The sequence below is a fragment of the Eurosta solidaginis genome, chromosome 1 (genome assembly GCF_040869045.1).
Source record: "Eurosta solidaginis isolate ZX-2024a chromosome 1, ASM4086904v1, whole genome shotgun sequence".
Taxonomy (NCBI): domain Eukaryota; kingdom Metazoa; phylum Arthropoda; class Insecta; order Diptera; family Tephritidae; genus Eurosta; species Eurosta solidaginis.
In genome coordinates, this window is record NC_090319.1 from 275,912,592 (window position 1) to 275,927,849 (window position 15,258).

A 15,258-nucleotide genomic window follows, 5' to 3' on the forward strand; every position below is an offset into this window, starting at 1 on the left:
TGAGGAAGATAGGATAAATACGTGTTAGTCACTCATGATGTTGGGAGGAGAGTGTGGGTAGGGGTGATGATTATTGGTGTGAATCTTGCGATAGCACAGGGGGTTGGACTGTATAACGTTCTGGGGATGCTGCCGAGCCCTGAGGGCCTGATTCAGGTTCAGAGGTCGGTAGAAAACACAATTTGGTGATGGGCCTGGTGAGTACGCCATTCTGGGTGCGTATGTCGACTACTCGAATATGGCCGTCCCTTCCGATATGGGTGTCTTCCACGCGTCCTAGGCGCCATTCGGTAGGGGGTAGGTTGTCTTCCTTAATGACGACTAGATCGCCGATTTTAGGGGGAGGTTGAGCGGTTTGCCATCGATAACGCTTATGTAACTCCATGAGATAGTCATTCTTCCAGCGTTTGCTGAATTGGTGATGTAAAACTTTCAACCGGTCCCAACGGTTGATCATAGAGAGGTGTTCATATTTCGGCTCGGGGATGGCGAGGAGGGGTGCGCCTCGCAGAAAGTGGCCAGGTGTGAGGGCGGTGAGATCCGCTGGGTCCTGGGAAAGCGGGGAGATAGGGCGAGAATTGAGAACGGCCTCGATACGAATTAATAGGGTTGAGAATTCTTCAAAGGTGAAGCGGTGTGTTCCGGCAACCTTTTTAAAATGAGTTTTAAAGCTTTTGACGGCAGATTTCCATAATCCGCCCATGTGGGGTGCGCCGGGGGGTATAAATTTCCAATCGATGCCTTGTGGCGCATACTTTTGGACAATATCTGTCGAGACTTCGTTGAGGAAAGCGACGAACTCTACTTCGGTAGCTCGCTTAGCACCAATGAATGTTGTGCCGTTGTCGCTCATCATTTGCTTCGGGTACCTTCGCCGCCCTACAAACCGGGCGAAGGCAGCGAGAAAAACCTTACTAGTGAGATCCGAACACAATTCCAGGTGGATCGCCTTGGTAGTGAAACAAACGAAAACGGCCACATAACCTTTTACGAGGGTTGGAGATCGGAGCATCGAAGCTTTGATGTGAAACGGGCCGGCGAAGTCTACGCCCGTAGTAGTGAAGGGGGGCGCGAAAGTGCATCGTTGGGGGGGTAAAGCTACCATTATTTGGGACTGCGTTTGTCGCTTATGGATGGTGCAGACTTTACACTGGAAAATACATTTTTTCAGTTGAGGTTTGAGTCGGGGGGTATAGAATTCCTGCCTCATAGCTTGTTGCAGGAGGCGGAGGTCCGCATGGAGGAAGCTCTCGTGTAGAAACCTTATATAAAGGGTAGTAAATCCAGCCTTTTCGGGGAGAATGATAGGATGACACTCATTGTAGGTCATGTCGGCGTTTACTAATCTTCCGTTGGCACGGAGAATCCCGTTTGTATCCAGGAAGGGGTCAAGTGCCAGTAGGGGACTTCGCTTTCCGATTGGTTTTGAATTTTCGAGGGAGGCTCTTTCGGAAGCGAAGAATCTCGACTGAGTCAAGCTTAGCAGACGGTTTTTCGCGCGCATGACGTCGGCGTAAGAGAGGGCGGGATCGTTAGGGGTACGATTGCGTCCTACAGCATTTCTCAGCCGAGTTACAAATTTCAACATGTACGCTGTTACGCGTAGGGCGCGGGGATAGGAGGAGAACCGTTCCAAGAAGTCTTCTGACTCTTCCGCTGCGTGCAGTGCTTCGACTCGGCGAAGTTCGGGGGGTACAATATTTCTGGCCGTTGGTGTTGGCCAGTCCTCGGGGGGTCGGGAAAGCCACTCTGGGCCATTCCACCATAGCGATGAGTTAGCTAGCTCGAGTGGGGTGCATCCTCTGGTGCCCATATCTGCGGGATTATCCTTGCTGCGTACATGACGCCAAGTGGCATTGCCGATGAGGTCGATGATCTGCGCAGTTCGATTGGAGACATAGGTTTTCCAGGAATGAGGTGGTTTCTCAAGCCAGGCTAGAACGATTTCGGAGTCAGACCACATGTTTAATTTAGCTGATTGAGTCCGAGATGGGATTGGACAACTGCTACTAACTTGGCTAATAAGACCGCGCCGCATAACTCTAGTCGTGGCAAACTTATGGGATTTAGGGGGGCCACTTTCCCTTTAGAGACTAAAAGGTGAGAGAAGACTTTAGTTCCTACGGTGGTTCTTACGTAAAGTGTCGCGCAATAAGCCTTTTCCGAGGCGTCGCAGAAGCCATGGAGCTCAACTGGTTTATCGGGGTTGTAGTTTATCCAGCGTGGTATTTGAATCTCCGAGATCGTTGGGAGACTTTCGGCGAACTGCGCCCACTTGATGAGACGGAGGGGTTTCACTGGCTCATACCAGTCAGTCCCGTCTAGCCATAGCTCTTGCATCAAGATTTTTGCTTGGATCATAATTGGCGTTAGCCACCCTGCGGGATCGAAAAGTTTCGCAATGGAGGAGAGGATTTGCCGCTTTGTGGCTGCAGTGGATGCCGGATTTGAGTCGACGGTATACGAGAATGTATCCGTTAGGGCGTTCCACTGGATGCCCAGGGTCTTGGCTGTGCTAGTCTTTTCGAACTCGAGAAAGTTTGTTTCCAGCAGATCAGTTTTCGATATTTTTTGGAGGATGTTGGGATGGTTTGCCGTGATCTTTTTTAGGGGAAAGCCGGCTGAATTGAGAGCGTCTATAGTCTCTGTTAGGGATTGCTCGGCTGATTGAAGATCATGACTGCCAGATAAAATATCGTCAACATACGTCTCGGATTTTAGTATTGGGGCTGCGCGTGGATGGGAATCGGATATGTCTTTCGCCAGCTCGTGTAGAGTGCGAATAGCCAGGAAAGGTGCGCAGTTAACCCCGAAGGTGACCGTTTTTAACTTGTAGTCCTTTATTGGACTGTGTTCGGGGGTTCGGAATATTATCCGTTGGTAGTCTCGGTCATCGGGGTGCAAGAGAATTTGGCGGTACATTTTCTCGACGTCGCCATTAAACACATATTTATATGTTCGCCATTTCAGCAACATAAGTCGGAGATCGGGTTGGAGGGTTGGTCCGGTACATAAAACATCGTTGAGGGAGTGACCGGAACCCGACTTTTTGGAGGCGTTGAACACAACTCTGACTTTTGTTGTCCTTTTGTCTGGCCTTACGACTGCATGGTGTGGGAGATAGAATGAGCAGTATTTACCCAGGGATTTTATTTCATTGGGCCTGCATTCTTCCATGTGGCCTAGGGACAGATATTCTTCGAGTACCTGGTCGTATTGCTGCTTGAGATCGCCCTTTTTTGAGAGAGAACGCTCCATGCCGTGGAACTGTCGTAGGGCTGCAGTACGGGATTGACCTAGGTCGATATCGTTCGGGAATGTTGATTTAAAGGGGAGCCGAACCATATATCGACCGTCATCAATGCGAGTGGTTGTGCTTTGATAAAAGTCTTCGCACATTTTATCTTCTGGGGTTTCCACTCGCACTCTGGGTATTTCTTCGATTTCCCAGAATTGCCTTAGCTGTTCATTCAGCTGGACATTCGTCACTTCCCACGCTTGAGAGGAGTGTGATCCGACCTTTTCGGGGGTTTGGCCACTTATTATCCAGCCAAATATCGTGTTTTGTGCTAGCAGTGTGGGCGAGATCTTTTCTATGCCATTTAGCATTATTTGTGGGATAAGATCACTGCCTAATACCAGATCAATTTGGGAGGGGTTCTGGGTGTTCTGGTCTGCTAGCTTGAGATGGGACCATTTACGCATTTGGTCGTTATTTAGCGTGAGTGTTGGGAGTTGCCTAGTGAGCCGAGGTAGCACGATTGCCTGGGCCTTTATTTTTACCTTGTGGTCATTTGAGACTAGGGTCAGTGAGCATAGCTTGTTGGAGGTTTGTACTACTCCGCCTCCCATTCCCGATATTTTAAATAGGGAGTGGGTATATGGGAGGCCTAGCTTGATTTGAGCTTTCGACGAGATGAAACTACACTCTGACCCTTGATCCACTAAGGCTCTGAGCCTGAAGCAGTCCCCTCGGTGTTCTATGGACACTATCGCTGTGGGGAGAATGATCTTGCTATCATTTTCCGCATACAAAGATTGAATGCGGGCAGCGTTTGAGGTGGTGGGAAGTTCCTCGTTGGGATCTGGGTTGGCAACGTCCTGAGTAGTTGCTACTTGGGCTGCCGTTCTTCGAGGGCCATTGGTTTGGTGTGATATTCCGGTATCGTGGAGGGTGGAGTTGTGGCGACCTTGGCAGTATAGACACGTTCCTGTGCTTGTGCAATCTTTTACGAGGTGGGTTTGTGACAGGCAGTTTTCGCAGAGATTGCTTTCTCTCACGAATTTTTTCCGTTCGGGGATTGCCAGCTTTTTATAATGCAAGCAGCTTTGTAGCTTCTGGGAGTTCTGCTTGCACTTTCTGCAGGCGTATACTTTTTGATGCTCGGCCACATGAGCATTTGTGCGAGTTTGAGAGTAGTTGTTGTTCTGCGGGGGGTTGCGGCTTTGGTTAGGAGTTTGAGCCTGCCTGAACTGGGGATTGTTTTGACTTGTGGGAGGCTTTGAGAAATTAGTGGAGGGTGGGTTATATCGGGATTTGGCTGGTCGCCATTGATCCACCCTTTCCACTATCTCGTAGCGAGTAGTCAAAAACTGATCCATTTGGGACCAGGTCGGTAGGTCTCTTCTGGAGCTTAAATATTGCGCCCAAAGCGCAACTGTATTTTCCGGCAGTTTTGAGGTTACCAGATATATTAATATGGGGTCCCAACTGTCTGTCGAGACTTGTTGGGTTGCTAATATCTGGAGACAGTTATTAACGGAGGATTGTAATCGCTGGATGTCTTCGCTGTTTTCAGTCGGAATGGGCTTGAGGGTCATGAGGGCTTTTATTTGGTTGTCGACCAGGACTCTTTTATTTTCATAACGGGATTTAAGAGCTTCCCAAGCCAGAGCAAAGTTGTCATCACTTAGTGGAAATTGCTTTACTATCTGGCCGGCTTTCCCTTGGGTTTTGTACCTGAGGTGGTACAGTTTTTGGGCGCTCGAGAGTTTGGGGTGGTTGATATAGACCGCCGTGAACATGTCACGGAAGGACGGCCATTGATCATAACTCCCGTAAAAGACTTCGGTGTCACAGGCGGATACTTTGAGGTGCATCCCGGAATTTTCTGGGGGAGTGGTAGTTGTAGCGGGGACGGGATTGCTTAGTAACCTTAGCTGGAGCTGATCGCCTATTCTTGCCTTTGTGTCTTCATATGCTATAAGGCAGTCGCGGTATTTATTGAAGGCTGAGGCCTTAAAGTCGACGGGAAGATCGTTGTCATCAGATTCTACGACAGCGTCATATGCGCTCTGTAGCCTTTCCCAGAACACATCTATATTTTTATCTTTTATTTTTAGGGATGCTTCGGTGTTATCTTGGATCTCGGTTGTGCCGAACCGAGCGCAGTAATCCGAAAAGAGATCCGTTTCGGATATAAATTTATTTTCGACCACGGTAGCCATTCTAAAAAAGGACTTGCTTAGTTTTACTTTAGCTATTTTGGGAATTTTTTGGGACTGCCTGGTGTTTATTTATGAGGGAATACCAAAGGCAGAAGCTTTCCTATCGGTCAAGAGTGAGTAGGTTAGGGCCAGTTAGATTAATTGGGAGTAGTCTGAGACCAGTTGGGATGACCTGCAGAATTTGCTGCTGGGTATTTCAGACTATGTGAAAGTGGCCGAATTTTTTGCTGGGTATCGTCAACAATGTAAATGTGGAGATATGTATTTAATTTATACCGCAAGGGACTCAAGTATTAAAGGGCAATGAGCTAACCTTGTGCAAGTGTGTGTGGGATTTGCCTCGAAAATTTTTTAATGCACCGCTTTTACGTACAGGTGTATATGGGGGTGATACTGTATATATATATATATATAAATGTATTTTTGGCGGGAAATTATAATTCTGGCGGGAGAAATTTGGATTTGGCGGGAGCCACCAAATTTTAGTCGGGGGATATACGTAATGTATGTACGTGTTTTTTATATTGTTGAGAGGCTGGTTTCGTCAATGGCGACGAAGGACCATTAGATAAACTAGAGGATGGTACTCACCGGCTTGTATGGATAGTGCTGAGTGCTGGTGGAATGACCGGTGATGGCGCTGCGGTGTCCTTCGATATTTGAGTTTTCTCAGGATGTAATGCTCGGTAAAACTTTCTACGCTTCCTTCAGGTGTTGATACCAATTGTCAGCGTTCACGCTGCTAATAATGGTTAAATGGATGGACCTTAAGGGCTTAGCACGAAATTGTGCTCACTTTAATGTTACGGGGAAATTAGAGACAATTTTAGCCACTTTCCCATTAAAGAAAAAACCACCTTTATCAATATATTTACAGATTTATTCTCTTCGCTTAGGAGTATTTATTTCTGCGTTTCAGCTATAGCAGCGATTTTTGCTCTTTATACGTTTGGTTACAATTCAATAGTTGTTCGCTTTTGCTTAACTGCACTACAATGAATTACAGCAATTTCACTTCAATTTGTTTTGAAAAAAAATGCACTCAAAGCATAGAAATATTAAATAGAAAAAAAATGGCAAGAGTATAAAAATTTTGTTCGCACAAAGAGCCAGGAAAAAATATAATAATAAACGGTGGTGGTTTTTCTGACAGATGTCGATCATGCCAGATCGCCATCCTGTACGTGCGGCGAATTCGACTTGGTGGATTTTGCGCGGTGGAGGCTGCCACACGGCCATGAGCATTCCCAATAGGGAATTTAAGGGTAAATGCCATGCATTGATTTTGGGGGTAATTCAATATAATAGAATTCAATATATTCGAATACAATACACGATACGGGTTATATATATATAAATTCATAGCTATACGTATGTACAAGAGGGTGATGGGACGGGTGACAGCCTACGCCGCGCAAACAATTTCTGTGACGTATTCTCTAACTGTCTGTCGGTTGAAATACGTTTTAATAAACACTTTATTGTCAGAATTAAATATTTATTGAATACAATTAATAAATTTATTGTTATCATAAATAGCGTAAGTATAAGTAAGTGTTTCAATAAATCTTTAATTGTGAATATAAATAGTTTAATTGTGACAATAAATAGTTTATTAAATGTAATTAATTTCCTTATTAAATCAAATTAACACGCGGTAATGACGAACAATAAGAAAAGGGAACGAAGCAGCAGTAATCAAAAAAAGTGAAATTAAAGTGACAAATTAAATAAAAAAGTTTAAAGTTAAATAACTAAAAACGAAGCAATAATTTTAGTTATAATAATAAATAAAAAAATAATAATAAAAAAGCATTTGTTCCTAGAACATTGTTGATAAAATGATTTGTTTCAAATGTGCAAAAAAATTTAGTTATGTGCTTTTCTTTTTCGGCATTTTAAGACTTTTCATGGCTTAAAGCATTTTAACGAAATTCGTTGTGTCCAGGCATCATGCACGTGCATAAGCACGCAAATGTTAAGGCTAACTCAAAGCAGCTGTATATGACTAACAAAATTCCTGCAGAGAGTAGTAAAGGTGATGATCGCTGCAATGTGTTAGGTAAATTATAAACTATCATTAATGGTATTTTGTTTTAGTAATACTGAAACTGATTTGTACAATTTTTTAGAACCTGAAGAAAATGCAGAAATTGTAATAAACACAATAGAGTACGACACTCTATCTGCCGAAGAATTTGAGAGATATTGAAAGGCATACATCAAACACAGGCTGTGCAATATTAAAACTGCAGCAACAACGATGGAGGTGTTTGAAAGTTGGCCGGAATACAAATTGCCATCCGGATATAGACTTGTAAGTGTTTTTATTATATTATTTCCTTGTCATTGAATGAATATTTTTCTAATAATTTATTTGATTTTATATTATAGATTGAGATAGACTTTACAGTCCTTTTTCCGGCAGCGTCTTCGATTTTAAATACTTGGGACCAACAAAAGTTGTATACCGTATTGATGTCAGAGGGCCATTTAAATAACAAGACTATCAAAGATATGCTGAGCGACATTGAAAACTTGAATAAAAGTAAAAAATATGAAAAGACAAAAAAAATCTGCATCTTATAAATTTTTTTTTATTTTCTCTTTTATTTTCAGCTAGCCAAGAAGCCTGCCCACTCTGGGCGCTGCACGTACGCGATAACGCGATTTACAATAAAAAATTCGCAAAATGCGTTTGTTATGATACGTCCATCAATCGAGGCTCTTGAAGAGTCCATCAGAGTTTTAACTGAAGAAAAAACCCCTATTCGGCCCTTCATTATCATTATCGGCAAGGATATAAAGAATGTGAATGAGATATTTGTCTATTTCGACGGTATAAAATTTCCTTTTAAAAGTGTAGTAAGAGCTACTGACATATGTTTTAAAATATTTCATGTTTTTAATTTGGAATACCCAAAATCATGCGAAACATTTTGAACCTTCATAGAAATGTGTTATTTTGAAATGCCTGTAAAGTCAAATTTTCCGAAAGTACACATTTTATGTAATGCAGTTAAAATTATTAAATAATGTAATAAAAATAAATACAACTACAAATAATAACATAGTCGAAAACGCAGTCTTTTTATTTATATTCTACAAAAAATATTAATAATAATTAATAAAAAATGTATTGAATTCAAAAAATATTAATAGGCATAGCGAACCTTTTATTAAAAATTTATTAAATTTAATAAAAAATTAATTAAATTCAATAAAATATTAATAGGTGTAGCGAACTTTTTATTGAATCTGTGTGAAAAATTAATTAATTAATTTATTAAAATTAATAAATTGTACGTCCTGCCAATAAATACGTAATAGAATTCAAAAAATAAATTTAATAAATAGTTTTATTAAATTTAATCATCGATGTGTATTGTGACAATTAAATAATTTATTAGCTCATTTTTAATAAAATTTTAATTGTGACAATGTACTTTTTTATTGATATTACGTACCTTTTTGGTTCAGTGAACCTAACCTAACCTATAATTGAAAAATTGAATTTTGTTTTTCTCATCAAAAAGTGTTAGTTTCCGTACGGTAAGAGGTTATGTACATTTTAAACGCAATATAAAAGGACGGGACTGTCTTCGGCTGTGCCGAAGACTTCATACCTTTCATGAATGGGGCTGAACAATAATCTTATCCCGTTCGTAATCTCCAAATAATGCGCTGTATAAGATAAGAAATATATAATGAACAGATGTACATACCTAAACGAGTTTAAGATAAAGAAAAAAAAAAATGGCAAAAAGCCCCCTTATCTGAACGATCGGTTGTATGGGATATATAAGTGGGTTTACACAAATAATGTTTTATTCTTCACAATTTTGTCAATTTTGTAACATAGTTTATTTCAATTCATTGTTTGTATTACATTTTTACATTTATATATTTATTTTAAAACTAATTATTATTTATTTGAATGTTGTAAAAAAGCATATCATATTTTTAATATTTCATATTTTAAATTCTCGTATTTTAAATTTACGTTTTCAGGTTCACGAGAAGACGACGACTGTTTTTAGAAACTACTACCTTAATTTAATAGTTTTTTCCTCAGCGTGTTGCTTTTCTATCTAAATGCACAGTGTTTCTATGCTCAGTGTTATCCGTTCCTACATTCGGCCGTCCTGACGTTTCATTCGTCCCGAATGATGGTCCCCATGGCTTCATAAACTCTGCCACTGTCGACGTACACCCTGGACCCTCATTCTCACCTATGTTTTCTACTTCATAACGGTCGTGAGGAAGTTTTTTTGTTATTTTGTATGGACCTAAATACTTTGCCTTAAGTTTGGGGCCACTGCCAAATTGAGTGCGTTTAATAGCAACTAAGTCATCTATTTTATAATTTATCGCTGATTTACGTTTCGTATTAAAGCATTTGCGGTTTTCTTGCTGAATTTCCAGTATGTTTTCTTTAGCTTTATTTCGAATTTCGTTACGTTCAGAATTTATATCTTTCATATTTGCGTCTTGCATAAACTCGTTAAGGTCAGGTAGGTCCTTTAATCGCATATCACATCCCGTTAAAATTTTAAATGGCGAGTACTTGGTACTTCTTAACGTAATACTATTTATAAATTGCTGGACTTGATCTACATGCCTGTACCACTGTTCCGGATGTTCCTGACTTAGTTTTGCCAACATAGGCACAACTACACGGTGCATCCTCTCGACTTGCCCATTTCCTCGGGGCACATCTGTAGTTTTAGTATAATGTTGAATACCCTATTCTTCGCAATAATCCTTGAACAAATTAGATGTGAAAGCAGAACCCTTATCCGAAACTATTCTTTTGGGATTTCCAAAAATACTAGCCCGCTTTTTCATTTTTTCTACCACCGCAGAAGCTCCGGTATCTTTCGAACCAAACGAACTTTGTGAACCCGTCTACTACAACAAAAATATAATTGTATTGCTTATTCGTGGTTGTCATGGGACCTATGTGATCGAGATGTAAGGTAGACAACGGTTCAGTGTCTTTGTCGATTGGTGACAAAAGACCTTCCCTTTTACCTGCCTTTGCATTAACCACGATGCACTCAATACAACTGGATACAACTATCGCTACTTTTGAGGACACTTTCGGTATGAAGTATGACTTTTCAATAATCTCTTGTGTTTTACGTGCTGAAAAGTGGCCCTGCCTATGAGCTAATTTCATAATTTCTTCCTCCATTTGCTCCGGTACAACGATAAGTTCTCTTGTTGGATCCTTGTAAATAACACCGCGAAATGTGTAAAAGTCATCATACGTACCCTTTTCTAAAATCTTTAAAACCGCCTTCGTCCAACTGTCCTCTTCTTGCGCTTTTATCAACCTATGACGCAATGTATCTTCAACAAGCAAACAATGAACCCGACTGAGCGCATCTACGTGCCTCATTTGAGACCCTGATCGATGCTCGATTTGATGATCAAACTCTTGTAGGAACATCGCCCACCTTGCTACTCTAGAAGGAATATCGTCTTTACGCATAGTCATTGCAAATGCGTTACAATCAGTCACGATTTTGAATTTACAACCTAGCAAATACACTCTCCACTTTTTTAGTGCCTCAACTATGGCCAAAACCTCGAGCTCATACGAACTATACTTTTGTTCTGCAGGACTTGTCTTTCGACTTAAGTACTGGACTGGGTGAAAGTTTTGTCCTCAGACCACTTTTGCAGCATCACTGCTCCGTAACTAAATTTTGACGCGTCCGTATGTACCTCTGTTTCTGCATTCGGATTGAATAGTCTAAGTGCAGGCTTTTTTATTAATGCCTCCTTAAGTTGCTGAAAGGCTGCTAGTTGCCCATCACCGATTTTAAAAACTGCATCTTTTCTTAGCAAATCAGACAACGGTTTTGCCAATAACGCATAATTTTGAACGAATCGCCTAAAATAAGACGTTAACCCTAAGAACCGCTCTATCGCTTTTCTGTCCCTTGGCATTGGATAATTTTTTATTGCTTTTGTCTTCTCTTCCGATGGTTGAATTGTGCCATTTTTTATGACATATCCTAAAAAATTGACACTCCTTTGCAAAAACTAACATTTTTTCCATTTAAACTGTATGCCATGTTTCTCACCAACTTTCAAAACTCTTTTCAATTTTTCTATCCCTTCCTCTTCACTATTCGAAGGAATAACTAAGTCATCCATATAAATTGCGACTGTACCGTCTCTGATAAGATCCCTGAAAATCACTGCAATGAACCTACAAAATGCAGCAGGAGAGTTCTTTATGCCGAAAGGCGCGTACAAAAATTCATACTGGCCAGCATGTGTAACAAAAGCCGTGTACTTTATTGAATCCCTATGCATCGGCACATGAAAGAAGCCGTCCTTCAGATCTAAAGTTGAAAATATCTTTGCCCCCTGCAATCTATCGATAACATCATCCATTAACGTCATTGGGATGTTGTCTTTAACAATTTTTAGATTAAGCTTACGGTAATCGCAACACAAGCGCTTGCTTCCATCCTTCTTGCTTACTAAAACTATGGGAGATGCATAACATGATGAACTTGGTTGTATAATGCCTTCGTCTAACCATTCTGAAACTTGTTTATCAACTATGTGTTGGCTATCATAAGAAATTCTTCTAAGTCGATGATAAACTGGTGTCATCACTTACAATAACTTTCATTTCAATTGGGCTTTTTAAATTTTGCTGTGGGTTGTATTTATCAATTAAATCTTTAACGACGAACGAATGATTTTCCTTCAAATGACTTAGATCTACAGACTCATGCGCTAAGTCCTCCATTTGAACTTCAGAACAAAGACATTCAAATTCGCTAAACAAATCATGGTATATATCTTTTTCATTTGCCAGGATTCCGTCGGTGGTGACTTCCATGCACTGTTTTTCCCCTAAATTAACATTCGCATCGCCTTTAAAAAAAAAATTCTACTCCCTTCTGGCTTACTTTCATATCTATGTGCTCTAGTATTGCGTTGCCTAGGATAACCTTATAGTCGATTGTACCTTCATTCACGATGTAAAATTTCATAGGCAGCTCCATCTTATCAATCCTAACTTTCACCATTACGAACCCTATTGTTGTTACTTCGCTATGACATAAACCACGGAGAATAATTTTTTCTTCTTGCACACTTTCTTTGAAATTTATCTTTTTTAAAACACCATCCCTCAATAAGCACAAACTAGAACCCGTATCTACTAAAGCGTTAAACTCAAAATTTTCAATAAATATCTTCTTAAATTTAAGGACGCTACTTCCGCTCATCATGTTACTCTGCTCCTGCTTTGACTTTACTTCCTTCTTGCATTCAAATGATCGATGACCCATCGCATTGCATTTAAAACACTTAGACTGCCGACTTGTACATTCTTTGGCTAAATGAGTATTCAACCCACACTTAAAACAATTTCTTACGTTTTTATTTGAAACGAATCGCTCGTCTTCTTCTTGTTTTCCACCCACTTGATTATTTTTTTTGTTGGAACTGCCCATGAAACCGGGTGTTCCCCTTATTTTCTCATACACTTTTATTTGGTTTTTAAGCTCACCAATAGATTTCGACTGATAAAGCACAACTTTATTTAACTTCGAGTCTGGTATGCCCTCGATAAAATAATCGATGATACTTTCGTCATCAAGACGTATTGGTTTATCAATTTCCATCAATATATATAAGTACTCTCGAAAAGTTTCGCTAAATTTCTTTTTCCTATTCCTCAACTTTTTGTGAACATCTGATGCACAAACTTGCACTCCAAACTCATCTAATAAAGTATTTTTCAAAGATTCCCAATCTACCAAACCTCTTTCACTCCTTATAAATAATTTTGCAGCACCTTTTAGCAATTGCTTGCTATAAATAAATTGCTGAGGTGTAAAATAGAACGATACCTCATACTATTAAATACAACTCTGCTATGTATACTACCATATATATTCTGTCAAATAAAATTAAATTTTTATGCTCTCTCTTCCGGTTTGTACTACCATTAAACGTGTCGTGGTTTTATTCACTGCCTGAAATATTTAACTTTACTACAGGTTATGGGCCTATAATACGCAAAAATAATATATCCCTTAATTGGAAGAGTGAATTTACATTACGGCTTAGTAAGTAATAAACGCGGATCGACTGTTTTTTAATAAATAACCGGAGATTGAGCTCGCGAAAATGGCGACAAACGCTGTAACTTTTCCCTTCGAGAAGCTGAAAGGTCGGAAAAACTTCGACATCTGGAAGCGACACGCAAAATCGTATCTCATCATTAAAAACTGCTGGAAGGTGGTTGAAAGTGAACTACCTGCAGATGCTTGCGAAAAGGATAAGAATAATGATGAACGTGCACTTGCTGACATAACATTAATGGTAGAACCAAACAATTTTTCTCATATTGCCACTGCCACTACGGCACATCAAGCATGGAAAGCCTTATTTGCAGCTGCATCACGCTGGAACCCGCTTTGAAAAAATCCAAATTTTTTTTTGTGATTTCTATAACTACAAACGATGCAATTGATTGTAGTGAAGTTCATTTTTTTGTAGTTCTTATAGTTACTCCGAAAATATAATACATTGTGCGGAAACCAAGCAATTTAAGCAGATTTGGTTTTTTTCTTTTTGAAATACGTTTTAAATCGTTTGTAGTTTTTCATACGAAAAATTAATTTTTTTTTGGTCCACAGGTTTCGGAGATATCGCTAACGCATCTCAAAAAAACCAAGAACGCAGCAATTTGGAAGCACTAAAAGTACTTTTCCTATAACTACAAACGATGAAATTGATTGTAGTGAAATTCATTTTTTTGTAGTTTTTATAGTTACTCCGAAAATATAATACATTGTGCGGAAACCAAGCAATTTAAGGAAATTTGGGTTTTTTCTTTTTGCAATACGTTTTAAATCGTTTGTAGTTTTTCATACGAAAAAAAATTTTTTTTTTGGTCGACAGGTTTCGGAGATATCGCTAACGCATCTCAAAAAAACCAAGAACGCAGCAATTTGGAAGCACTAAGAGTACTTTTCCTATAACTACAAACGATGAAATTGATTGTAGTGAAATTCATTTTTTTGTAGTTTTTATAGTTACTCCGAAAATATAATACTTTGTGCGGAAACCAAGCAATTTAAGTAAATTTGGTTTTTTTGTTTTTGAAATACGTTTTAAATCATTTGTAGTTTTTCATACGAAAAAAAATTTTTTTTTTGGTCCACAGGTTTCGGAGATATCGCTAACGCATCTCAAAAAAACCAAGAACGCAGCAATTTGGAAGCACTAAAAGTACTTTTCCTATAACTACAAACGATGAAATTGATTGTAGTGAAATTCATTTTTTTGTAGTTCTTATAGTTACTCCGAAAATATAATACATTGTGCGGAAACCAAGCAATTTAAGTAAATTTGGTTTTTTTGTTTTTGAAATACGTTTTAAATCGTTTGTAGTTTTTCATAGGAAAAAAAATTTTTTTTTTGGTCCACAGGTTTCGGAGATATCGCTAACGCATCTCAAAAAAACCAAGAACGCAGCAATTTGGAAGCACTAAAAGTACTTTTCCTATAACTACAAACGATGAAATTGATTGTAGTAAAATTCATTTTTTTGTAGTTCTTATAGTTACTCCGAAAATATAATACATTGTGCGGAAACCAAGCAATTTAAGTAAATTTGGGTTTTTTCTTTTTGAAATACGTTTTAAATCGTTTGTAGTTTTTCATACGAAAAAAAATTTTTTTTTTGGTCCACAGGTTTCGGAGATATCGCTAACGCATCTCAAAAAAACCAAGAACGCAGCAATTTGGAAGCACTAAAAGTACTTT

The 15,258-nt window shown here is 39.4% G+C and overlaps 1 protein-coding gene and 1 long non-coding RNA gene across 2 annotated transcripts in view; one reads left to right on the top strand and one right to left on the bottom strand.

Annotated features, from left to right (window-relative positions):
• Positions 1–6,818, bottom strand: part of LOC137237342 (uncharacterized) — a 212,336-nt gene extending 205,518 nt beyond the window's left edge. Inside the window, exon 1 of the long non-coding RNA XR_010948910.1 lies at positions 6,040–6,818. This is a non-coding gene — a long non-coding RNA (uncharacterized lncRNA). The remainder of the gene's footprint in view (positions 1–6,039) is intronic.
• An 847-nt stretch (positions 6,819–7,665) lies between these two features.
• LOC137237338 (uncharacterized) lies at positions 7,666–8,477 on the top strand. The gene is made up of 3 exons (XM_067760864.1): positions 7,666–7,765; positions 7,843–7,996; positions 8,068–8,477. The coding sequence occupies exons 1-3, from the start codon at positions 7,712–7,714 to the stop codon at positions 8,178–8,180; spliced, it is 321 nt and encodes a 106-aa protein (XP_067616965.1). The 5' UTR covers positions 7,666–7,711; the 3' UTR covers positions 8,181–8,477.
• The last annotated feature ends 6,781 nt before the right edge of the window (positions 8,478–15,258 follow it).

Coding starts and splice junctions, on each gene's coding strand:
- LOC137237338 (XM_067760864.1), top strand. CDS start 7,712: ATGGAGGTGTTTGAAAGTTGGCCGGAATACAAATTGCCATCCGGATAT. Junction 7,766..7,842: donor TGCCATCCGGATATAGACTT/GTAAGTGTTTTT, acceptor TTTATATTATAG/ATTGAGATAGACTTTACAGT. Junction 7,997..8,067: donor CATTGAAAACTTGAATAAAA/GTAAAAAATATG, acceptor TTTTATTTTCAG/CTAGCCAAGAAGCCTGCCCA.